Raw genomic sequence first — 27907 nt, 5'->3', positions numbered from 1 at the left:
CAATAGGTCTGCTTTAAGGTATACACTTTTCACTTTTAATAAACATACAAGAACAGTTAAAGAAATCATGTTTAGAAACAAAAATAATTGCCTTTTATTGAGGATTTCTAGCTAGAATCAGGGGCAGAATCAATGGCCAAAAGGAATCAAAGATATTAAAAAATATGTGTATTGTAGTTGGGAAAGAGGTAGAGTTTTCAGCTGTTCTAGGAGACCTAAGTGATCTTGTAACATCTGCTCTATGTCAAGGATCATTGGTTTTTCATGTGAATAGGAAACTTGGAACTGAGAATAAAAGTTTAGATTTGCCTCTAGGCTGGAGATTATGGGAATGATTGTACTTAAAATGACTGAGGATAATAAGTATTTGTCCTGGACTATGCTAATAGATCATAAGGCTACCATTAAATTAGACTTTTCTGTAAATGCATGATCCATTTATTACTGTTGCCAATACTGGTTTATATGAAGTATTGGTAAATAGGCTAAAAAGGTCACCTTTTGAAAAAACTTTGTTATTAATTGTTGCTAAACTCCAGGCAGATGTAAAAGTTACAAATTAATTTAGCTCAGTTTTTTAGGCATGTAATTTCCTGAATTTAATTTAGCTTAACCTAACTTTAGTCTGTTGCAATCACTAGTACAGCAGTGATAGAAAAGGAAAAGAAAGGGCAGCACTGGGAGCCAATGCAGTATGCAAATGTTGTGCAAAAAAATGTGAATATGAGAGTAAAGCATAGTAAGCAGAAATATGTCTTTATCAGTTTGTATTTGCTGCTTCTCTTTCACTGTCCTGTCATGTCCTGGGTTACATACAAGATAAGGACTGTAGGTTTTTTCCTAAATTGAAATTCTATGTAAGTTGGAACAAATACATTATTTTAATAAACGCAGTTAGGACAGATGTTTGTCTTAACATATTATTAGGCAACATGATGTCAGTTACTGTGCAAAATCCTTAATCACAAATCATAAACCTAATCAGTTAATCACAAACAAAGCAAAAAAAAAAACCTTTATGGAGCCTAGACATTTATTAACTTCTGGAGCAAGCTGTACTTTGATATGCAAAAAGAAACAACTGCAGAGTTTGTCTTGGTCATTAAAGAGTTACAATAAGTTGCAGAAGATCTCAGTCCTTAAGATCACCCACGACCTCAGCTGTGTTTAGCAAAAGATTTCTTCTGCAAGTCATGTGAACCACCCCTCCCCCCTTATCAAGCCTTTGTCCTGCACATGAGTAAGCAGGGAAGCCCCATTCGTAGCTAGGCGTTGTCCGTATGTCAAATGTCCTTAACTCAAGGACTACCTGTATTAGATATCTGAAATCATAAATATCACTGGAAAAGATCAGGTTGTGCTATGGAGACCCTGGTAATACCCTGTGATTATCTCTGTAGGAGTTTGGATGATGGGTCATTTATTAAATATGTCAGTTTTAGGTAATCTGATCTCTTAAAAGGCAAGTACTCAACATTAAATAAAGAAACCAACACTATTTCAGGTATTGCACGGAACAGTATCAACCAACCTTTGTACTACATTTACAATAATCTTCTGAAATTCTCTGAATTTATCTCAATTCTGTGCTGAATGTACCTGAAATAAACTCCAGTATAGAAGTATGGGGTGCATGGGAAACAATATAAAGTAAAGTAGGATATAGTTTGGGCCTGATAAATAACATCTTAGGATAGTACTCATGATTAACATTTTTAGTTTGGTATCAGTGTATGTTCATGAAACATTTGCTAAAAGTATTTGTGAAATAAATATACCAAAGCTATTAAAGGTTGTTACTATTTGATACTTTTAACTAACTTTTCAACACTGCAGTCAAGCCTGGTCTCCTCTTGTTCCCATATATTTATATACTTATATACTACCTGATACTACCACTGATATTACTTTTACATGGGTACAGGGTCATAAGAGATTGCGGTTGCATACCACTAATAAATATAAGTCTTCTATACGGATGTACTGTACATACAATACCTGTGCTCAGAAGCTGGTCATATTTTTATGGTCTTTTTGTTTCCCCTGACAGAAGCTGCAGTGTTGGACAATATTCGGCAGGTCAAAATATTGATATACTGAAACAAGATAATCCTCTATTTTCTGTTACACTGAGCTGTAAAAAATAGCCTTCCAACAAAGTGGAAACCACTGGGGCTCACAAATGTATAGTACTAATCCTCGCTACTTGAACAATTGGTTTGACACGGAAACAACCTTATTTCAAGTTTTGTGTTTCATTTTTTCAAGCTTTGCCAATGTTTTATGTTGGTCTAGTAAAAGGCAATTTTTACCGAGTGCAAAAATCCAGTAAGACCAGTAAAATGGTAATTTTCATTATGGTTCAAATTTATAACCATGGTTACCAAACATCACATAGAAAGCTTGCCAAGGCTCATGTTATGTAACACACAAAAGTTAGGATTGTTAGCATCTGTACAATAGGAGAAATCATAGAAAAATGTGTATTTTCAGGTATGCCAAATGCAACAGAAACTGCAACCATGGCAGTGCATGGAAATCAATATTGATTTACTTTTGAGGGAACTGAACCAAATAAAAAATGATGATCGGTCTTGGCTGGCTGAGTGGGATAATATAACTGTATGGCAATGTTGACACTATATAGTCATTATTATGTAGAAAGCCGCCTAGCCAGCAAAATAATTTTAGGTTAAGATTGAAAAACACTTGTTTAGCTCTAATAGACATCTTTAGCTCAGAATGATTCAGGCATTCTGTATGAGTTTGAAATGGGTATAAAGTTCAGGCAACTGTACTAGAGTTCTGTGATTATAGAGTTAGGGATTGTTCACCTCTGCATGTTTAAGGTGTATTGAATGTATATGACTCATTTTACCGGGTATGTTTTTCATATGTTACCATTGATTCAGCAGTAGAGTTGCTTTGCTTCAGAAATGAAAATCAGCCAGTGTTTAAAAGAGGGGGTGCTCTTTTGGACAAAAAAAGAGCAGCCTGCTTTTGAACAGCACCCATTAGCAATGGTAGGAAGCAGCAGCTGTATCCACATGTGTGGCAAGATTCGGAAATCGGAAACATCCATAATGTCACACGCCGGCCACAAACATGTAGACATACATGGGATCAGTTAAATTTAGCTCTGACACCTTTGCTTATGTTGATATTGGCTCTAGAATTGGGAATTTCAGCTCAGGTTTGTACTGAAACGTTATGCACAAGGGTTTTGGCAACTTAAGCAAGGAACCACACACATGTATTTCCAGAAAAGCTTGCGTGTAGTGATAACATTATTTTTCTGCAGATTTGTCAGTTTAGATTCGCATAAACAGATTTTCTATTCAATAGGAATCCATACGCATACACTGGGCATCACTGGTGGTCATATTAAAGATTTGGCTGGAATAGTGCATGTAAGGAACACAATGAGAACCTGGATATATTCACGTGTGTAGTGTTTCAGGAAAGGAGTGAGAGGTCATCAAAAATATCAATTTACCTATGTTCTGTACAGAGTATGACCCTGGAAACCCTCAGGTAATAATGATTTCTGTTTTAGAGATGTTTAAATCCTGGCAAATTCAAGTAAACAGGTAATCAAGCACAATGTTTGCTGAACTTGCAGTTTAGTGCAGGTGATACATAAGGGGACACACATACATACATATACATGTACCCCCAATATCTACATAAAGAGTATTCATCACCTGCACAATGCTGGCATATAAAAGCCTTTTTGGCATTTGGGACCTTTGTGATAGCAATAACTTGAAAAAAATAAAAAAAAAAGTTTGAATATGAATGAATATAGCAAATTAAATACATAGCAAAAATTGCCAACCTAGCATTTTTGGGGCAAATTATTAGATTGCTGTGCGTTTGTGTGCACTATTTTTTTAAAGTGGCTGCTATAATGACTAGTGAGCTGAAATAAAAAATTGTGATCAGGCACATATGTTTATTTTATTAATGAAAAGGGGCATTGCATGTTCCACCAAATAAACCTCATTGTAGTTTGTGATTTATTTCTGCAGATTTGTAATACTTATGTGCTGTTCACCATCAAATTTCTCTAAGAAACAAAACAATACTACAACTTCATTACCAGGGGATATCACCCCACTACAAGACTTTGTGTTTTTTCAAAGTAATTAAAATGTCTTCCTGTAGCTATTTTGTTAGATAAATTCAGGGTTATGCTTTTATTAGAATGTACAAGTATGAAAAAAAAACGAACAGGATGAAGCTTTTCAACTTGCGGACTATCAGAGTAACATGATATAGCAAGCAGCTTATTACAATTAGATGTTTGCTTACATCAGCAAAGCAATTTGAAGCAATGTAAAATTAAAAATTGCCTTTCAGTGAATATGTTACAAAAATGGGAAAATATTTTAGGAATTAAAGTAGACACAGCTAGTAAATGCTTGTTAAAGCTCAATTGAACTTTTCAGTTTAAATTACGGTAGTTTAATACATTGCAGGTGCATCAAAGTCTTACAGTTTATTTTCTTTAGGAAGCAGCCACAGTTGGAGAAGAAAAGCTTGTCCCCTGCCAGCAGATGTTATAGAAGGACCCTTGCTCTCTGTGCTGACCAGTGGTCTCGCTGTGGAGATCAGAGTTAGGCATCTTCAATCTATGTTGGCGCTATATAAATCCTGATTATTAATAATCATCAACTAATATAGGTCATGTTCACATTAGTTGTTTTTGCTAGTGGTTTTATTGCCCATAACAGGCATAAGAAATGTCTAACATTACAATAAAAAGGTCTATTTCATTTTTTGTGGTCATCTGTTGTATGCATTTTAAGCTTTTATAAATATACCATTTGTATATTTGGTTTAAAAATACAATCTCTATTATATGCCATAACATTTTATGTATACAGATACCATTATACAGGTTATAGCTTTTTTATAATTTTCTTTAAAGAAAGGGAAATATCAGAACATTGAATCATGCAGACATTTCCAACCTGTAGAAAATTGTTTAAATATAATAGCAGTTGCTTTTGACAACCAGAAGTGCTCACTATTTCTCCCCATTAAACTCTGGATGGCCTGATTGTTAAAAAGTGATGCTTAAATGTACTGCAGTGTTTGCAAATACCAAGCCAATAACTTATCTGAAGCACACAAGGGGCATCTAAACTCCTGCTTGTTGTGACAGTATGTGCAACATACCATGCATAACACTGCCAGTGGAAAGAATATGTAGACTAACAGCAGGTTCATTAGACATGCCCTCAACACAGCTGCAGACAAGGACAATATATGTAAAGGTCACCTCTAAGTGCCTAATGTATTTTTCAGGCTGTTGTAGAAGGTATGTATGAAGGTGGTGAAGTCTGTGAAATAGCTATGCTATAAGTAGGCATTGTTTTTTATGTCATACAGTAGTCAGATAAGTGATTTCTCACAGTTTACTGTGGCCTTCAGTACTTTAAATGTCATCACTGCCATGTACAGAGCTTTATTACAGTAGACCTTTGCCTACAATGTGAATTTTGGCTGTCAGGGATTCATTAGGACAGTATAAAGTTCATCTAAACTCTAACTGGATGACATTTAGTTTTCTGAAGCACTGTGTGATATAAAAATGTAATTTTTTCATAGCATGATCTCCTCTAGCCTTTCTGATGGTGACAGTGGTGGCTAATGGCTACCATAGTGGGAAATCACTCGCTGTTAGGAGGTTCATAGACAAACATTTGTCACTCAGTAGACACACAGTGGACCAGATTCATTGCAGGTTTGCTGGATCACCCAGGTTCTTCCATGACAGTGTATCTGCTCCAGTCTTGAGGAGCTATAATAAATTAGGCCTAGTGATGGGTGGGGTTGAAAAGTCCAGAAAACAAAACATTTTGAGTAGACATAAAGCCTCCCTGTACATTTTTGGTGGATGTCTAGGCAAATATTAGAGCTATGTCACAAAAATGAATAAACATTGACTTGCCATAACCATCCAATGCGTGCAAAACTTCTACTGTACAGATGAGAGGTGCCTTATGTTCCTTTTTTTTGCTGATTATTTACAAAGCGTAGTAACTATGACAACTAATGGCAATGCTGTTTATTACAAAATGGTCATTGTTTATAGTGAGGTTGATTTCATTTCATAGATTTGGAAAACAATTCTCAGGAAGCCAAATTCCCTCCATCCTAATTATGAAAAGGAAAACATGGCATTGTACTAAAAAGTCAAAAACAAGTGTGGCCCTCCAGTTCTCCATGAGTTAAATTTCCGGTGCTCACACTGCTGCTGAGCTCTTCCTGGAACTATTGCTGGCTTATTGGAATCTGCTGACAGAAGTTAATTGCAGTATAGGGGGCATAACATAATCACCAGCTCAATCAGTTCAATGAACTAACTAAAACATTATTAAAATAAACTTGAAAGCTTTGCGTTATTAAGCGATAACCAAGGCAACCAGAGAAAGACATATTGTTTCCATATTTTCTTCTTGTAATGCACCTAAGTACTGTTTTATGGAGTTATTGAGGGATGACGGTGTGGGTTTGATTATGGCTTTAGCTAGTTAACAGAAGTATTTAAACTCACTGATGTATTCAGTGACCAAATAAAGCCATCAAGCCACAGGGTGGAACATGGAATCTGTACAAGGAAAATATTACCGGTTTATTGATGAAAAATACATTTTTTAAAGTTATTTTAGCAACCAATCACAATGCAGCTTTTTAATGTAAAAAAACGTCTACTGTATCATTGCTTCAGGACCCTGTGAGGACTGATACAATATTTGGTACGGGACACTTGGCAAATCCAATGGGACTTGTGTCACTAGGAACAAACATGGCGTTGGCTGGACCATCTTACATATTGGAAGAAAAAGAATTCTGACTTGCACAGTGCAGGAAAATTTTCTTGTGAGGTTTGAGATTCTCAGCATTACTTGGGATCCTGTCAGAAGGAAGGTCAAGTCACCCATTTTTAGGCACACGGGCTAAAAATGGAAGTTAGGTCTATTTTTTTAGTTTTTTTTTTCAAGCAACATGGACACTTTAAGATATTAGTTTTCAAACTATTGTTTTTGTACCACATTTGACTGTCTTGCTTGGACCTCTTGGTTTGACCAGTTTAAGAATTTAAAATGAATAAGGCCACAGTCTTTTGTGTAACTTGTTGGGGTTATGTTTCCTTTTTTTAATTTAACAGTTTGTTCATTAAATTCAAGGTTAAAAGTTTGCAGAGTCCAGTAATTAAATCTCACAAACCTCTAGCTGATAATTTGATTTTTTGTATATGTAATTGTTATGCTAATCCCTAAAGAAGTACTAAAGTAGATTTTCACTTGCACTGAAATGCACTTTGGAACTGGATTTAAAGTAAAGTTGTCACATACAAAATATAAAAAGTATACAAAAGCAGAGAAGGCCTACAGTAAAGCCTGCATGTAAAGTGGACCCGTAGGTGTAGAGATGGGGGCAACTAAGTTAGTCAGTATGGGCAATAGTGAGCCTTAGAAAACAGAAAGAAGTGAGGTCAAATTGGACTTTTACAGCAAAAGTTGCACTCTGCATTTACCTTTATGGGCTAACTATTTGGCTGTGATGATCATTTTGAGACGTAGAAGGGGATATTTGCTCATGGATCTGTTTCAAGTGTTCCGTTCAGAGCAGTGGCAAGTTTAGCCAACAGTGGGCCCCTGTGGTCAATGCACTTATCGCTAGAATACAAAATGGGATAATATTGGGATAGTAAGTATGAGCATAGGAACAGGATTGAGGAATTACACAGGTCTTCATTGAAGTTATTTCAAGGGCTGGTTCACATTGCTCAGTTGCAGTGTGTTTAATGCATATTCATTAAAATGCAGTAGGACAATCAATGATTGAAAATCAGACCTGCTCCATAAACAATGTGCACCATAATACAGTGGTATGGTATTTTGTATTGCTTTAAATTCCATTGCAATTATTTTTTATCTCACCCTTTTTTCGGACCTGCCTAAGTTCAGATTTCAGCTGTTAAAATGCAATTTAGTGTCTAAAACCATGACTACCCCCCTTGACACCCACTTGTCCATAGGTTCTTGCCCAGGTTTTTCTGTAGGTAAGGCCTATGGCTTTGTGCTTTACTGATACTATCATTTTACTTTGATATGCCTTGTCTAGGGGTCTTATAAAAACACAGTCTTGTGATTCTGCTGCTGCATTGCTAAAAAATCATTTGTGACTGTGTGTGGGTTTTGCAATGGCATTGAATCAAATCACAAGAAAAAGCTATTGTGGAAACAAATTGAGGATTGGTAAAGGTGTCCATGACTGATAGTACTGGATACAAAACCTAAAATGAAAAAGCTCTTTCAATGCTATGGCTGATTTATGAAAAACCAAATTAGATAAAACTACACTTCTCTTTTAAAATTCTAGTCACCATTTTATAGTGCATGTTAGGATAAAAAAAATTATTGGATTCTTTGGGCAACAGAAAGACTTCCCTCCGGTGTTAGGAAAATGGGTCTTTAAAAGGGAAAATAGAATGTATTTCCAGCGTTAACCTACCATAGGAATAGATTTCGACAAAATGGGGCTCTGGGCAACTATGTAGTGGGGACCTCAAATGTATAGCATTCCAGCTCTCTGCACCCTTCTGTCAAATTGAGCCCTGGGAAAGATAGAGGTAGGGAGCAATTATCAAGCAATTCTTTCTTTGACTTTTGCATTTTTACATACTTGTTTTTCCACATTTATGTCACTGTATTAGGTAAATGTGACTCGGGATAAATCACTAGAGAGAACAATCAAAGTCTCAGCTTCATATTTTTATAGTCCTGAGTATCTGTGTAATAAAGTGTGTGAGTGATTTTTACTTAGAACTTCCAAAAATAAAATGCTAATTTCTGTGCTTATAATTTAGTGCTCAATGTCAGCAGGGTTAGGCTTTAATTTGCAGTCAATCAATGTCCCTTTTAAAACTGTTGCCAAGCTCCTCCACTGTGTAGCACTGCAAAGCTGGAAGTAGTGTCTGGCTATGTAATAAGCAAATATTCAAAAATTACAAACTAAATATAGAAAGTTATTTCAGAAACCTTAACACACAATTATAGCATTGCCTAAATCTAGTGGATCCCTTTATACGTTTATCTAAAAGACAATCAAAAAAAGCTTTAGGTCATTTTTAATTCCATTTGAAAGTCAATATTTTTTAGATAGCTGATATGAAAAAGTTAAATTTTATCACCTCTGTACATGGTCATTGACTAGAGATATGAGTAGCCTTTGCTTGTCTTTAGGCAGGTTTTGCAATCTGCGTGATGGAACACTTGGAGAGGCTAATATTTCCATAAAGAATTTGGTTTTATTAGATTCTGTGAAATAAAACTGTCAAAGAAAGGATTTCTTTCTTCTGCAGAGGATCAGGGTACATTTTCTACTGTAGATGTACAATCAATGTTATCTGTAAACTATCGTTTTTTCTATTATTAGTTTTGTGGAAAATTAAACATAAATACATACCAGCAACTTAAAATGAACAATAAAGAAAATCTCATACTAGTTCCACAGTGAAAGGACATTCACATCCTCTCATTATATAGAAGTATATACATTGTACTTTCAGTTCTACAGGATTCTATTCCTGACAGCTTCCATATTTGTTCCAGCCTATAAGTCAGAGGTTTTACTTGTCAGGGATGTTTATGCACGACTAATTGCAACTTGCTCCATAGGATTAACATACATATTTTACCCATGCATAACAAAATGAAGAATAACAGATGTGAATACATGAATACTTTAACTCTTCAACAATATTATCCAGTAATGGGACCATATTTGCCAAAACAAGCATTAGGATAAATTTATTTTATGTATCATTTTAGGGCCACTGAACAATTGTTTTATCTACAGTTATTATTATTACTCTACTATTTTTAAAAAAAAACAATCAACATATATTTTATTTTAGTTACATTCTTTGACCTACAAACTGCATTAAAAATAAATATATTTCTTTGCCCCTCTACCTATGTTAACATACTGTGCCATGCTAAAATGCAAATTTCCATTGCAACTTCTAATGTGTTAAGTATATATAGAGTGTAAAGAACAACTTTGAATACAAGAAGTATAAAATGGATCCTGCAACATCATGGAAATTGTTGTTAGTCCTTTTGGTTATAGAACAGATGTTGCTACTGTTATATTGCATTGCAGAATCCATGCTGTGTACACTAATTCCCACAAGCAAAATGTTTATTGGGTAATTCTAAGGCATACAAATGTAAACTGGGAAATATATTTAAAGTAAGTTCTAAGTCTTTTTTTGGTAAAGGGTCTTCTCCTAAATAGATTTATTTGTAAGACCTCAATGAATTAATCCATTTCTGTAATGGTGGAACTAGAAGCCTGCTTCATTTTCAACAATCAACAATATTGCAGGAAGTAGGAAGTTGTAGGAAGTTGATGTAGTTTAGAAAGAGGTGAAATGAAAGTCGAATGATGTCAACTGCAGGTCAAATGCATCAAAGAATTGAATTGTTTTAGAAACTAATCTGAAATGTGAGTTAAATCAACACAAAGCCAAAGCCCTTGGATACAGGTTCTATTACTGTACTGATTTTCGTTAACTAACAAAAATTGTTCCACTTACACAGTCCTAATTGTGACTCATGGCACTGATTATGGCTTTGGTAATACCGCTCTTGAACTATTTGTATGACATTCTTGAACAATGACAAATGTCTTTAAAAAAATTTCTGTCTGCTAAAATTTGACCATGATTGTTCTTTTTCATTTTCTATGCAATATATATGCAGGCTTGTGCTACTGGCCACTTAAGGAATAAATATTCTCAATGTTTGCAGCTTACCCTTTAGCATCAATAGTTTTAACTTCAAACATTCTGAATTCATGTGACTGATATAATTGGTTTTGTTGTCTATAACAAGTATGGCTTTGCTTTTGTTTAGCTTTAATTGAAAACAGCCTAATACATTGATCTTGATGGCCTTCATGTGATAGATATACCATTCTGAGCAGAACTAGTGGAATATTGGCATAGAATTATTCATGCATTAAATTTAAGAATACTAGAGTTGGCACAGCTGGGCTTCATTGTTCCTACAGGCTTGTGGGTAAAATTAAAGTGAAAGCAGATAGTATGATTGCCCTAAAAGTTATTGGGTTTTTTTTGTAACTCTGTGACATTTTCAGTATTATGAGATTTTTGTTTTCAGTATATATAGTACTGTCTTGAAAAAGCCAAGGATATAACAACAGTTACAATTGTTATTTAATCCTAAGAACATCAGATTGGTACAGTTAGTCATTTTGGCCTCCTATATCAGGGCTTCTACAGAAGCTTAGGACAAAACAGACAGCTAAATCACCGTTTGAAATATGTCTTAAGTGAATTGTATTACCTGCCAAAGGACTTGAAGTTCTTTAAAATCAGTCTTGTGATTACAGAGCTTTACCACAAAGCTCTGCCAATAGTTCAATTCAACAGTTACCGGTGTCACCCTTCTGCCCATAGAAGTTCATGATGTTTGTTTACAAGTACGCTACAAACAAAGGTGTCACATGACACATGAGGTAAAGCTTAACCAAAAAAAAGTTATCTTTCTGACTATTTAAGTTATCGTTATAGCTAAACTAAATTACCATTTTGTAGTTAAAATGTTGCATGTAGCTAAAAATTAAAAACGTGCAACCAGGTGGGATCTTTATTGCACATGAGGCAATTAAATAAATATACTTGCCTGATTTCAGTTATTTAAATACACTCATCTGTCCTATTCCATAATAGCCACCACCATCTTCTTTTTCTGCAATGGGTTTTCTGATCCTCAGCCATCTTGATGCTCTTGTGCATGCCTATTTTCTAAAGAAGATGGCAAACAAGCAGGTAGGTAAATTCCCTGCCGCTTTCTGCAATAAAGACCTGCCTGCTTGCAAATTTTGAACTTTAGGTAATAAAACGAACTATAGCTCTGCTTTAACTGAAAGTACAAGGAAGAAATACATTCTGTAGTTCCCTCATCCCCCCAAGGACCATCCTCACCTTTGAAACAAAACCCCTCTGTCCTTTTTACTTCCTCATTTGTCCTACTTACTTATTCTCAGTATAGATCTCTTTATGGGTACAATTCCAAAACGAATATGCTACACTAAATCCATCATCCGTTCTCCAAATCAGTGTATCCCAACTTGGTATCTTGATTGGGTTGGGTTGCTAGAGTTTCCTTAAGCAATAAACAGTTTGTGCCTCTTAGGTCTGTTGCAGTGGCAACAGTGATCTTTTTTGGCTATCTGTAAGGGTGACATTCTTCCTATTGGCCAACAATGTAAGAGGCATTCTTCCTACTGACCACCACACTGACCGACTATGAGCTGTAGGTATATTAATTATAGCAAGGGTTAAATGAGATCTGAAAGTTATTTCAATGACCCTTTCATGTCAAAAAGGTTGAGAAAGGCTGCTCTAAATTATTTACCAGAATAGCAGAGGTGGCAAAGCACCTATGGATTTAACCAGTCATTTTTTGTGCATTGGCTCTTTATAGTCCACAAACCTGGGGGTGTGATGTGGAAGTGTATCCATTTCATACATACTTTATTCTTTCTTATTTTGGAAAGTTGGGAGGTATGGGAATACCCAGTATAAATGGAGATATTATTCTAGGTGAGTGATGGAGTAATATTAGTATAGGTTACACACTTTTGTAAATTAATTACAATACAAACTATTGTGCTTAGCTAGCACCTACTAGAACATGCCATAATAAAGTTAGGTACACACTTCCAATGGTTCTCACCCGATAATTGGCCCAGGGCTGATATCGGGCGAGAATCTGGCGTGTGTACAGTGTGCGCCGTTCATCATCCGAACGACCGCCCTGGCAGATCCACGGACGATGAACGATGAACCATCGTAATGTAAGAGAAGGGGGAAAGCGCACAGCAGGGTGCCGCTCTGTCGTTCTCCCCCTCCCCTCTGTATAGAGCAGAACAGTGCTGTATGTATAGCACTTATTCATGCATCGTCGTTGGAAAGGGTTGTGAAACTTTAACTATAATTGGAAGTGTGTACGTGGCTTTAGGTGTATTTAGTAGAGGAAATTTACACAAGTTTTCTCTATGTTCATTAACAAATCATAAGCTGGCTTTGAGCAAATGCTGTTCTATTGTTTCTTTACAATTACTGATAAATGTTACTGATTTCCAAACAGATTCAGGCCCATGTCCATGAATAATTATACCACAAAAAAACAGTGTATAAGTATCCCTTTTCTTAAAGTGGACCTACTACTGAGAGTTTTTGATAGCTGAAGTCATTGTGAAACATGCTAATTGGCTGGATGTAAAGCTGATTTTTGGTTTCTCTAGTGTCAGTCACACTTCTTAAACCAGCATGTTGATAACTGTGTAGCAACTAGTTGACCACCTTAGCTGAAAACGTATTTTGGATCAGGGTGGAGGATTGGAACACCACCCAGGCAAGCTTTAAGTACAGAACCGGGTCAGAAATGGTTGTTTACATAATTTCTCAGTGAAATATCAATTTTGTGTAGAATAGGGGATTATTTATTTCTGTCTTCACACCTGTTGAAGATTTTCTTATATTTCCTGTTTGGTAAAACTATTGATCTGGAGGGGAAATCTGGAGGTTGCATCTCTAACAGAGGCCCAGATAACAGTAAGAACCCAACAGAAGCTGTAATTTATCCCACCCTATACAAAACAGGAAAAAAGTTGATGGTTTGACAGACACTTAAAAAATGAAATGTTATTCTTGTAAAGTTGTTTTACTTTATAGCTTATTTCCACTTTTTGTCAAGATATGATTGTCAAGATGTTTCACTTTAACTGAACTGCTATTATATTTTAGTGGGCTTTTAAGGTTAGAAATAAAAAGTTTGCTGCTGTGCCAAGTTGCTAGCCGTTTGTTTCCTTGCCAAAATCACTCATGTCTCTCCATATGCTCCCTATTCTTTCCTTTCATCTTCCAGTTAGGAGTAGCCACCATAAAAGTTAATCATTACACAGAAGGATTTAAAGATTTAGAAACATTCCCCGAGATATCTGTTGTGTTTTGTATTCTTAAAAAATGCCATTCATTTCTTAAGGGTTTTGTTAGTTTTTAGGGGGAGGAGATGGTAGATAAGAATGCACCTGATCCTGTAGAGCTATTGAAACCCATACATGACCTCCCAGACAAAGTCGTCTATTTATTTAAAGTGATATTTCTCATGTAGGAAAATCTAATCATACTGCTTGAAAGAGTCTCTTTTTATGTTCTCTACTCAAAAAAAAAAGGATTTCAGGTCTCCCACACTGTGGCTGAATGGACCCTTATCTGCTGTAATAGGGAGTGTTGCATTCATGTGCAATTATGTTTTTAATGTATAAAGTGGAATGAAGGGAAAATATTTACATTTACTCTATTCTTTTGCAATATATATTTCTATACACCTCTATTATAGTATGTTTAAACTTTGCAGGGTCACTCAGTATGACTGAATGTATATTTCATTAGCCTGTGTCAGTAAATAGTGCTGCTTTTAAAATTACTAGCATATGCACTTGCTTGAGTAATAAAGTAAACACTAGGTGACCACAAAAAAGCAAAGCTCCAGTTCTATTCTGTAGCAGGAATGTCTACATTCCTGAACTTTACTTTATCAAGTGTTGCATGACCCCTATATCCTGACGTTCCATGAGGAACACAATTTGACCAGATCCATTGGTCAACAGCTTGGCTTCAGCATTTTGCTTCTTCTGCTCCATGATTGGCCACTAAGGCAAACTTCTAAAGTGATAGGCCAGCGGTTAAGTAAAGGACTTGGCAGGTACCAGGCTGCAAGACTGAAGAGCTGATGTTTGAATAGCAGAACACCCCAGATCCCAGAGTAAATCAACATGATGATACAAGCAGAGGTACCCAAACCTCTGAAAAAACAGCACTTTAAAACATGTTTTGTCCATTTTTCTTAGAGATAACTTGGCAGTTTGGTTGGTCAGTAAAGGAATCCTTTTGTATAATTTCCTCTCGCTATTAAATGTTTCTTCTGTGATACAATAAAGGACTGACAATTGTCATACGTAAACTTGGAGGCTTAGAATTTCAGTCAATTATGTATTGTTGTTTGTGTTCCCACTGGGGAGATATATTCTTTCTATTTTACTTTGGTGACTATTATCACTGGGATTAAAAGGGTGCAAGAATCCAAAATTCAAGAGCAAATTTGCCCTACTATGGAGTTATCTTGTACATCCTTCTTGGTCGTGAGACAAAAAGTAAAGCAGAACATCTCACATTTCAAAATGGTCACCAAAACAAAAAAAATTAGGGAGGTTTGACCATTCCATACTCTACCAAAAGGGAAAATGATTTGGCTGTTTTTAGGTATACCTTATTTCCTGTTGGTGTTGTGGTGCTGGAGCTGCTTTTTAATAAGGTTCCCGTTTTGTTTCCAGATTTTGAGAACATTTATTATTGTCTGATTCTCAATACACACAATAACTGTCACCAATTGCATTCTTATAATAGTACTGTATCGCAATAATGGTTATTGGAGATGGTCTGTGATATGCAGAAAATACAACTTTTATGCACAGCACATGCATTTTTTATGCAAATTGCACTGACTTGAAATCTGTAAAATCCACACAGTCAAATTTTCAGAACTTCATTACCATCTCTAGTGAGGCATTAGTCCCATCACCATAGATTCATCATCTAATGAACCTCTGGACATTTTTTTTTAAATGGGACTAAAAAGGGACTTAAAAGTATTTTAAGTATTTTAAGAATTTTAAAATATTTTTTTTCACTGTCTGGTTTGCTGTTTAAACTTCGATCTTCCAACTTCCAACTTTCATGTTAAGTCCATTTTATTTATTGATAACAATTTGTTTATCAGATTTAGTGTATGATAGTAAGAAAGTATAGACTTTGGAAAAACATTTATTTTGCAAAGCATGTTCATTTAACTATTTCCAGTAAAATTTTATTGCTAGACAGATGTTTTTTACCATACCACGTAAGACATCATGAACAAATGCTTTGTTTCCTCTATAGACTTATTCTTATAAAATAGACTTATTTAATACTTAATAGTCTATAGACTTATTCTTAGACTTATAAAAACATCAAGGGAAAAAACTGATTAGCTTTTTTCTTTCAGAATTTCTTTTGAGACTATGTTTAAACAAGATAGCTAGTTAGGTCTCCATGACCTCTCCTATAACAATGCCAATAAATATATTAGGAAACAAACTGTACTAATCTCTATAAACTCACTCTTGTTAAAAACAATTAATTTCAATTTTATTGTACATTCACCAGCAAGATAAAAAATTACAGCAAAATTAAAAAATGGTAATAAGCATTCTAATTCGTAAAATAAAAGTTTTTTAATCTGAGCATTATCATATTTGTTTTTTTTTGTTAAGTCCTTGTTAAGCGCTTGTTAAGCATTTATTTTGATTTTTTATTCTCTCAAACATTTGTAATGCCAATCCTAAACAATGATTTCTTTGTAGGTATATTACTTGCTTATTCATTTTCTTTTCCTTTTCAGGTAAGGACACTATTTGTTAGTGGATTACCTTTAGATATCAAACCCCGGGAACTATACTTATTATTCAGACCATTCAAGGTATTTACTAAACATCTCATTTTGAATTATTATGTCCAGTTTTTTAAACATGTGTAACACATACATAGCCAATAACTTGTACATAGTTTTGTGACTGATAAATAAATAGGTTTATCAACTGAAAGGGTAATTAAAGTTAAAAAATAAAAATTACTGGCTGACAGGTTCTTTATTTCTGAAGGTGTTTGGGATGTCTCATCTGTAATAGAATAAACTTACATCCCATTGACAATTTACTAAACTTGCCTTTCCTCACACATTCCCCAGAGCCAACATCTAAACCTGGTTTTCTTCCAGGTTTGGGACCTTTGGCTATCTTGTTTGGCCAGGCCAATTGTTTTTAAATTGCAACTGCTTAAAAAAAATGCTTGAAACCAGTGCAACTCTTTGAGGGTGGCTGGGGCAGCAGTCTGTCCCCGAATGCCGCATCCAAAAAAGTGCGTGGCAACACATAGCTGCCACCTAAAAATGGACCCAATAAGTTTTGAGCAGAAAAAAAAGCCTAAAATCACCTGTGAATGCCCAATGCAAATACTGCTAGTGTGAACATTCCCTTACCCTCTAGATCAGGAGTGCCCACGCTTTTTTAGATTGCAAGCTACTTTTAAAATGACTAAATCAAAATGATCTACCAACAATAAAAATGCTAAACATATATTTATATATATATACCCAGTATGACACAGAAGTGACTGAAGCTAATGAGACTGGCAGAACATTGCACAGACATTGCACTACAAGACTATAGAGACAGGAAAGCTACAGTTTACCTGTAATAGGAGAATAATGTGCTGCACAAGAAAAAGAACTGCTAATCTGTACAAAGGTTTCTTGGTAATTGTACCCTGAGTCCGAGCCTGAACTGACTTGGTCGCCCAACACTGCTCACCTCAGACTGCCCTCCTGCCCTCTCTGCCTCCCTCCCCACTCCCCACTGTTGCTTGAGCCTTCTCACGCACTGAAAGACACCCCCAGCATCCCTATAGACATACAGCAGGGCTGCTGGTTAACAGCAGGGAGGGGTAAGGCAGGGCTCTGCTATCAACTCGCGTTGCCTTTGCGATCGACCAGTAGATCACTATTGACGTTTTAGGCACCCCTGCTTCAGATCATCTTCTGTACCGTAAATCTTTACCTAAATGTTCAACACATAAGAGTTTTCAGGAGAGAATTTCTGAGGTTCAGCTCTGTAATTCTAGTACTTATTGTCATATTCAAATGACAAAAGCAGTAATGAATGCAATCACTCCAGCCAGCTAAGCACTCCAAGAGGGTCATTGGTTTCTTACTAAATGATATATAAGCATAGATCTGTTCAGTGCATATACAGTGGAATTTTTTGTGTGTTTAAATTGTACTTTGCATCTTGCAGCAACTCAATGCATTTAGGCATGTAGAAATTGTTAAGGCAACCTTCTGAAATTCAAATCGAGCTTCAGAATGGTGGATTGACTTTGAAGGTGGCAATGATGTAGGTGCCAGGTGAGCAGAAACTGCTGATCTGCTGGGATTTTCATTCACAACTATGTTTAAATTTTGGGTAAAAGATAGGATATGAATCTTGGGTGAAAACATTTTATTAGGTGTTTTTCAACCAAGACTCTAAATGTGTTCTTTTAAGTAATTCATTGTTTTTGCTTTTCAGGGTTATGAAGGTTCATTAATAAAACTCACATCAAAGCAGGTAAGAAGTGTTGTACGTAATGTATAGCTTAGACTTCATTACTGTCACACTGGTAGTTCTATCACTGCTGAGTTCTCTCTATGTGGGCCAAATAGGGTAGTGTTATAACTGATTCCAAGTGTCACTCCCTTGCTACTGGCAACATTGCAGCATTTCTTTCAACAAGGGAGCAATTCCTGACTCGTTAAACCCATAAATACTCAAATTGTTAGCATGGGCTTTAGAACCACTTCTTGTAACTAGATGACAACTCTTTCCTATAGTAAAATCACACAGCTTTTTTTTCACCTTTTACATTACTGGACACTGTGGACTGTTTCAGGAAGTATCATATGTACTAGAAGTTGTCAAATATGTACTTTTATTTCATTTGCCCATCGCTCCGCAAGTGTTGGAGACTTTTTTTTTTCAACAGTTGGCCCTAGCTAACATGGAATCCTAGAACAATCTGGAATGTGCAAAGTAAACACTCTAGTTGCATGCAAGTTTAGTTTGTTTACACTGCATATTCTATTGTTAGGAGTCAGATATAAATATAAAAGAAAGCAGAGAAATTATAATGGGGTGCACATTACAGACATTACCATTGTAATGGCATTATATTGCCACGATCCTACCCATTTCATAATAACATCAGGACTAATTTTGAAAGCAGGTCTTATGCTATTACTCAGAGGTTTAGGGATCCAATGGATTTTCAGTACCCCTTTATTAAATCCTTTTTATTTAGTATTCTCTATGTAATAGATAGGTCATTCATGGTCAATGAGGATTCATTTCAGCTCACTGTAAAGAAGATGAGACACTTATGACGTTCTTGGCCTGCACAAGCTGTTCATATGATGTTCCTCTTCACTGCACAAATATGATAGTTGATTAAATACATTCATAAGATGATGAAAAAACATATGCAGTACAACCATGTGTTTATTCCAATGATAAACCATCATTGTGATGGTATCTGGATGAATCAGAAAGCACCGCAGGGACACATGTTTAAATCTCCAAAAAGACATGAATGGGTCAGACCTATCTAAAATCTAGTTGTTGCCAAGTTTCCGATCTGTAACTCGCATCAACATAACTTTAATTCAGAGGATATATATGCAGAAGATCCAGTAAAATATAGAGGGCAATTAGATATTGGATAACTACAACAATTTACCTTTTTAGGTTTTTCCAATAACATGAAGATTTAAATCCTGTGAGTGGGTTATTTATATGAACTACTGAGACAGTGTGCTGCTCATATTTCTGTGGTACAGTAGTCTGACAGCAGAAAGTTTCCAACCCAAACTGACCCCTGGGCATTGTGCTTTAAATGTAAGAACCAGCTTTCTTAAGAAAATATGCCCCTGTCCCCAATATCCACTGTATATGTTGCACAGATTCTGGCAAACTTTTTTAGACCATGGTAATGCACTTTGCCTCTTATTGGCAAACCTATTCAAGTGTGAACTAGACCTAACTCTGCTAACAGTATGTGAAGTTTTGTTTGTATATAAACCATCATACACACTATACATTATATGTCTATACATTGTACAACTCTCATCATACACACTATACATTGGAAATGTTTTTTAAATAATATTTTGTTTATTTTCTATATTCTATGTAAGTGTTTTTGTTGTCCAAAAATTCTGCTTTTTCTGTCTAATAGGACATTAACTTTTGTTTTCAGCCTGTTGGATTTGTAAGTTTTGATAGTCGATCGGAAGCAGAAGCTGCCAAGAATGCATTAAATGTGAGTAATACATTGATATTTTTATACCATATATATGTATGTTGGAGTATAATCACATCTCCCTTACTCTACACTTCACTGCTCAAACCATAGCCATCCCATTCATAGTATGCGAACAGAGGAGCAGGTTGAAACTGTTTTTGCTGAATGAAGCAGACAGAGCTCAGTGATTGGAGGAGAAACTGGCCTTCAACTGGGTCGGGCTTTCCTTTAAACCCTCTTATGGAGTTCTGTTGGTATTGCCAGTTTCAAAGTCGCAAAGCTACTATAGCAAAGTGCAAATATATAAAATTCTCCCTGCAGTTCTTTTTTTCAGTTCAATTTTTTGAGTTTTTTTTTTTATTTTTTTGAAGAACGACTGTGTGGTCGCTTGATAAGCGTACAAAGTTCTTTAACTTTCTTCCATTTACGGATTGTCAATTTTAAGGGAATGAGAGAATATTATTGCAGGCATAAGCCATTATACCAAATGCTGTGAATGTTCTGATGGAACTACATACCCTGTATTTGGAAAAAATAAATTTTTAAAACACATTTTTAAGACAGTATTTGCTTTTCAGTTTGGTCAGTTTCATTTATACAGCATTTTAAGCTACATAACATGTAGCCTGCCTTGACAGTTTAATGAGATTTAAAAATGATAATCTCATGGCTAAAATAGATACACTTTTGTTAAAGTGTGCCCAGATCATACAGATTTAGGTATTTACATATGCAGTAAATAACTTTAAAATAGCCCTTATTCGTCTCTGTGCCCTAAAACATTGCTATTTCTTGTATATGTTTTGTTGCACCAGAATCTTGTCTGTCTGTCCCATAATATACTAATAATATACATAATAATAAACACACCACCGTCTTTGATAAGGGTTCCATGACATCTAATATTCATCTAGGTAGAAAAGCATGGAAGCACCTATAATAATTTTGCTAAATGGTATGTTACCATTGTGTCACTCTGATGGAAGTATTAGCCAGCAATAAATATCTTTGTCCATAATACTGGAGTAGAATGTCTAGGGGGCAAGTCTATCAATATTAATTAGTTTAGTTTTATCCTGTATTCCAAAAATAGGGTTTTTTTTATTGGTCCATCACTGGTCCTTTTGCATGCAAAATCGTTTCATCATACATAGACACCTTTCTTCACAGTATTACATCATACCATAAAGAGTTGGTGATTAAAATTCCAAACACAGCCCTTGCAAACAAAATGGTCATGCTTCAAATATAACTAAACCCAAGAACGTCGTATATATAATGTTACATTTTTTAGCTAGTGTGTGCATTATTTTCTTTTCAGCAAGCACAGAAAATGCCTATTTGTATTGCCAAACAGTACTAGTAGTAAACTACTAATCCAATCACCTTTTATATTACGGAGATAAACAAAGATAGACATATTAGTATTTAGGTCTGAGTGGCAACAATGGTTGCCTCCATTGATAAAGTAAAGAATGAACCTAACCTCTGTGGGACAGGAAGTGTGTAATTTATAGAATTAATAGGATGAAGTTATATGCAGTCATAAACTGCTGTAAATACTACAAAGTAAGGAAAGCATACTCAGGGGTATAAGAGCTTACAAACAGACATATTATTTCCATAGAATTATAACAATACACCTCTTTTTATGGGTTAACTGAAAACTATTGTTAGACTGCTCATCCTCAAAAATGAGACTTTTTTTGATATTTGCCTGGAATAGACTAATCATTTCTCTCAGTGACTGAGACATAGAATTTAACAAAGTCTTTACCTAGATTCATTTTCTGAAACTTGCCATTACCACTAAGATGAGAAAAGTACAAGAGATAAACCAGAGTGTGGTGTCTGAATGGAGTATCATTATTTGTAATAAAGAAGACTCTGCATATTGGTAATTGAAGCAAGGGAATGCAGGCAGAGACAGTTGGACTATGAAGTTTTATTATCATGAAATGTCCCAAGCTGCACTATAGCCTAGGTACTCTTATTAGAAATATTACTAAAAAATCACTGAAAAGACTATACAGTAATTCAGATAATCAGATTTACTAAGCTGGTATAAATCAAACATTTAGCTATTTTTTATAGTTTTGGTTAACTGAGAAAAGGTATAAACCAAAGTTTATTTTCTATTGCAGTGTCCCTAGCAGAAAGTTACCAAGTACCATGTACCAAGTGGCACCAGTGAGTGGGTTGAGAAATGAACAGATATCTCCCCATGCAGAATAGCCAACAATAAAAACATGCCAGGGAGATTAAAGCTGAACCATGGCCTTACCTTCAGTCTTGCCTACTTGTACAGACTCTTTTTTGGTATTAAAATTACTTACTGAGATTTTGTTGCATATTCTGAGCTTCTCACAGCAATGCATTAAAAGCTGCAGCAAGCCAAATTATTACTTAACATCAGCCTTTATGCCCCTAGCTTGTCTCTTTTATTATTTGGATTGCAGTTCCTTTATGCTTGGGGGCTTAGCATCATAGGGTAGTACTTAGGACAGTCTGCATGCAAATAAAGCCTGCATAGAAATTCCCACTTCTTCAGGTTGACATCAACCCCGGTATCATTGCAAAGCATTGCATAGAAAATCACATGTGATATAAATAACTTTAAACTGAGGTTTGTAATGAAAACAAAAAACATTTTTTTTTAAATGTAAATACCAAGTTGATAGAGGGCGGGGTTGGGCTGAAAAGGAACCAAAAAATGCTAAATTTACACTAATTCAAATTTACGCCCATAAATTAAGGCCCTAACAATTCCCTCTTTGTCCAAAAGTTAAAAAAAAAGGAGGTGAGCTAAGGCTGTAGTAATTGACTCAAAGAGCAACTAAGATATTTATGCTCTAAAGCCCAACTGAAATGTCGGTGCCCAAATCAAACTATCCACAAAGTTGTACAAGTAGAATTATCCCCTTGCACACTGTGTGAAAGCAACGGCCTGTCTGGGGAGGTCTGGCACACCCTCTACCAAGCCAGAGCTAGAATTTCCCAAGCTCATGTTCCGTGTTACCAGGGCAGGGACTGGACCTCATCTGGTGCTGGACCTCATCAGGGAGACCTCACACAGAGAGACTGGTTCTGTTCTTCAGCATTCCTGCAAGGGACAGAACTTTCTACTGGGGCTACGACTGCTAAAATAAAAAGACTGTTAGACTTTGCACATGTTTTGTTTTGTTGCATCAGAAATGTATTTAGCTCATTTGGGCTTTAGACGATTCATTTGGATAGACCTTCATTGCTTGATAAAGTCCTAGCACTGGCAAATTTTAAGCACCCCCTACATAAAAGGCTGTCAAATCCCACCACCTTTTCTCAAACCATGTTTAAGGAATACAGCTCATGATGACTTGTTAATTCATTCATGTGTTCAGTTCGATTAGTAAAAGTAGACATTTGGCTCAACCAACAACCATTTTCTATGCTTGAAATGTTAAAAACAATCAGTTCCATTGACTTTTTTTTTTAATTTTCTGTCTTCTGGTTTTTATACACAAGATCCATTGACTGAATGCTGCTATTCCTGGGGCAGAAACACAACTATAATAGATAACTATAGTATATTTGGTGAGGAATATTTTGTGTCATCAGTCAGAATAAAGTGCTCTGAGTCTTGCCAACACTGAGGCTGTAATGCTGTTTTATACCTTTTTTCCACTATACTCTTTCCTGACGTCTCACACATTGCCAAGTGTCAAGCTATATTCCTCTGTAAACCAATACATATGTTTAGAAGGACATATGCCAAAGCACTGCTTGTTTTAAATCCCACAAAGGTTTAGCTAAGTGAAAAACCTTTTGCAACGTGTCGTGAAAATTTGAGCGATTGCTTTGTTTTTTTCGTATTGAATATAATCAGCTTGCTCACCATTTGTCATACTCAAATAAAACAAAATACACTATATGACAAAAACTATGTGGACACCCCTCCAAATAATGACGTTCATATGTTTCCAGTGAAGGGTACTGTTATTACTACAGCATAGAAAGACATTTTACACAACTACCTATGCCCAGCCTTGTGCCGACAGTTTGGGGAAAGGGCCTTTTCTGTTCTATCATAGCTGTTTCTCTGTGCACTTTACAAAGACTTTACAAAGATATGGTTTGACCACTTTGGTGCAAAGGACCTTAAGTAGCCTACACAATCTCCAACCTTAAAACTAAATTTCCATTTTAAAAATTAGCATCAGGCAGGTCATTATTGCAGAAAGGGACAAGTGATGTCCATTCTACAATGAGTATTTTTCATCTACTTGATCACTGCCCATCTGTCAAAATGTTGTTTGTTGCCAGGATACTCAGCAAACCTGGCTTCCCTTGTGGGTGCCGGTACTGAATAAGTGCAGGCACGTGGGGTTACAACAACCTGGCCTGGCCAATCAAAATGGCTGAAGATCGAGATGCGGACAAAAAGAGGGTGGAACAAGGTGGCACAAACTAGGGAATGGGAACAGGTGAGTATCCGCAGGATTTATTTCTGCTTTAACCAAATTTGAGCATCTTTGGAACACCGATTGCGACTCATGTTTTTATCTCCAACATCAGTAATTTGAGCTTTTTTGACTAAATAGCCATACATTTACAGACACATTCAAAAATCTTGTCAAAAGCCCTTTCAGATGATTGCAATCTTCTATTGCTACACATGTCTAAAACACTAGATTACTGTCTGTTATTATGTTCAAAATAACAAGAATCTTTAAGATAACTTTGGGAGTTATGACCTTTTTATCATTTTCTGTTGTACCTTTTACCTGTTGCACCCAAACTATAGATTGCAGAGGTATGTGTGCTATTTGGACTTGTACATGTCATGGTATACCCTGATATGTGGGGTATCACAAGGACAGAAAGTGAGGAAGAGTATTCCCAGTAGGGACATAGCCATAATAAAAGCTCTACAAAAATGTATATCATGCCCCTAAAAACCACCAACCAATGGGAACACTGCCCACTGCATACAGCTGCTTCCCAGACAATATTTAGCTTGTAAACTGTTTTAAAGGTTGTCCAAGTTTAAAACAAACCCACTGTGGTATTAAACTCAAACCTTATCCCTGTACATCACCTTATAAAACATAAAACAATATAGATGGAGTCAGGCTTTAAAATAATACTGTTACTATTTAGTGTCATCACTACAGATAAAACGCATAATTACAGACTAAAATGCAAATCAAATTCAATATTGTGCTGTTTACTTTGTTCCTGCACCTAGATTAATTGTACTTTGACAAGCGTTGAATCACCAGTCTGGGATTCAATTTGTTTCAGGATCTAGAGGTTCAGATATCCATTTAGTCTCCATGAAGACAATAATTATGGTTTGGCCCACACATATTTTAGCCACAATTACTTACAGGTGTTTTCCTTGTGCTCAGCACATTCTCTGCTGAAGTTTTATGATGACAGAAAAAAGTATTTTCTAAACCACGTGGTGCTTTTTTTTCCTCTACATGTTGATGAAATGTGTGAAATGTCTTTTTCAGCATTTGTGCTAAATAAAACCAAACAACTGGGATTAGTGCACTCGGATTGACACAAGAAAAGTAAACTATACAGTTTGCTGTAACTATACAATTTTTTTTTATTAAGAGTCTTAAAGATAGAAAGATAAATCTATCTAGATATTTTGTTTTAAATGCGCTTTTGCAGGTAAATTCATTGTTTTATATTTTTTGATTTATACTTTGTATACTCTACTTTTTGTAATTACATTTAAAAGCTTGTAAGATTCTTACTGTTCAATAGGAAGTCTTCGAACCTAAAGCTAAATTCTTGTAGACATAAAATACTAATTAAAGATGTTTCTGTTTTCTATTTTTAATAAAATCCATATTTTTTTTTATTTGAATTAAAGAAATAATTACCTAAAATGGCTTGGAGTTTGGGGGTCACTGAGAGTTAGGTCACAATTTTGCCCCTGCTAGCTGGAAGGGATTTGTAAAGGTCAAAACTGGATGGACAAAATGTAAATCCTTTGAAAGATAAAACAACAATGTATTTTTTGTATGTTTTTGTTACTATTTTGCCAATTTTATTTTGCTATAAATAGAGCAGAAAGAAACTGAGTTTCTGTCCCTGTTGGGCAGATTTCCTCATACCGCCAGGTCCTGTTCTTAAGCATAATTAACAGTTCTAGATATAATAGAAATAAGCTATAATATAAATCATCATTGTAAGGTACACATATGGGTCTCGCTGTGTCTTTACCAAGAACTGGCATTCTCCAGACAAACTAAACTATTGCTGGAAACTTACAGTTAGAATGGAAATGTCTGAATCTGTTTAGGGGCTATGGAGAAATGAGAGTGGTTATTAGAACAGACATGACGCCCACCAAAAACTCACTTTTCTAATAATGTAAGGAAAGCTAGGATAAAACCAGTTGGGTTACATAATGCTGATGATGTAATGCTATTAGGTAATGCCTGTAATTTTGCTGGTTTATTGATGAAGTTCAGCAGTTTTACAATACAAGCATATTTAAAGAAACACTACAGGTTCCTTAAAGTATATTTACTCCCCAAATTTGTGTCATGGCTTATTGTATCGATTTGTCTGATAAAGTTTGTTTTTAGTGAATACGTAATTAAAAGTAATTCTGGTTGCAGACTGACACTGTTTCCTCATTACCTGCAGAAATTTTAATCTGTTATGTCTACTCCTTCAGTTCACCATTGTTCTTCCAATTAGTTCTATAAGGTATGCAACTCAATGGCAGCTGAATGAGTTTACACAGCAGGCTGACAACACAAGGCATTGCCTAAGCATTGTCAGCCTGCAACAAATGCTCTTTCATTTTACATTTTACATGCATTTTAAATTTTACAACTGATTTGTTTAATAATACCGTAAGAAATTAAATCAAACATACTAACGATTATAATCCTGATTAACACACACTTTACAACTGGATATGCCATAAAGAACATTTATGTATATCATAATTTATCTAAAACCTTTCCTAAAACTATGAAGCATTTATTGATTTGCTCTGTAGACATTATTTACAGAATCCTCTTCTCCTCAGTCACGTAATAGGATTACAGCAAAAAGTCTTCAGGGAGCTTAAAGTTGCCCTAAAATCATTTGTATGTACTATAGCACCCCTAGCAATCTTTATAGGTTTTCATCAATAAGGATTTGTATTTGGTGAAATATTTGCAAAGAATGTTGAACATTTGCAGGAATGCCATGGAGGCAATGTTTCCTATTACAACACTTAGACTCACCATGTGAATATAGTAAAGGCGTATTGCTTTTCAATTTAAAATAAGTCTGTACTATTCCTATACATTTCAAGAGCCAGCTTTGCTTAATGACTCACCTTTCCAATTAACATAATCTATCTTGGATGCAGAAGAAGGTTGAAGGAAGCTCTGGGTCACAACACTGAAACTTGCACAGAGCCGGGGACTCTCCTTCTTTACCCATGTGAATTTACAGGGTACCTAAACAGCCAACCATCAGCTACTGCTACTGGCACGTGGGAGGAAAGGGACATTTTCCTAATCGGAATATCTTTTTTCTCCAGGGAAGTAAAGTGTGGTTAGGTATGTTTTGCTGGGAAGAATAGGAAGTAACAGAAGTGAATCTGTTACTTTGACAGGTTCAGTTTAAGCACTCTAAAAGATAAAAAAAATACTTTAATTGTATAACTCAAGCATGTATCTATGTATCTAATGATGTATTACAAATGTTCTGCAACTCAGATCCTCAGCATGCGTAAATAGGCACTTCCATAGTGTTTTTCATGCTTGATGTACATGTCTAGTCTCATAAAATTCTTTCATGAACTGTTACATTAACCTCACATATCTTGTTTATTGTTTCAGTCTTGGTATATCATTG

At 35.5% G+C, this 27907-nt stretch overlaps 1 protein-coding gene across 4 annotated transcripts in view; it reads left to right on the top strand.

The window, feature by feature from the left end:
- RBPMS (RNA binding protein, mRNA processing factor) overlaps positions 1-27907 on the top strand; it is a 98522-nt gene that overhangs the window by 26484 nt on the left and 44131 nt on the right. For all 4 annotated transcript variants that reach the window (XR_011919911.1, XR_011919910.1, XM_072405423.1 and 1 more), the window contains exons 2-4: positions 16554-16631; positions 18277-18315; positions 20000-20062. Coding sequence is in view for 2 of the 4 variants with exons in the window: in XM_072405423.1 (XP_072261524.1) it covers positions 16554-16631; positions 18277-18315; positions 20000-20062 (180 nt within the window). In the remaining 2 variants the exon portion in view is untranslated. The remainder of the gene's footprint in view (positions 1-16553; positions 16632-18276; positions 18316-19999; positions 20063-27907) is intronic.

This window comes from Pyxicephalus adspersus, chromosome 3 (assembly GCF_032062135.1).
Source record: "Pyxicephalus adspersus chromosome 3, UCB_Pads_2.0, whole genome shotgun sequence".
Classification (NCBI taxonomy): Eukaryota; Metazoa; Chordata; class Amphibia; order Anura; family Pyxicephalidae; genus Pyxicephalus; species Pyxicephalus adspersus.
Note: the sequence above shows the minus strand (reverse complement) of the source record. Positions and strands in the feature narration are given on the sequence as shown.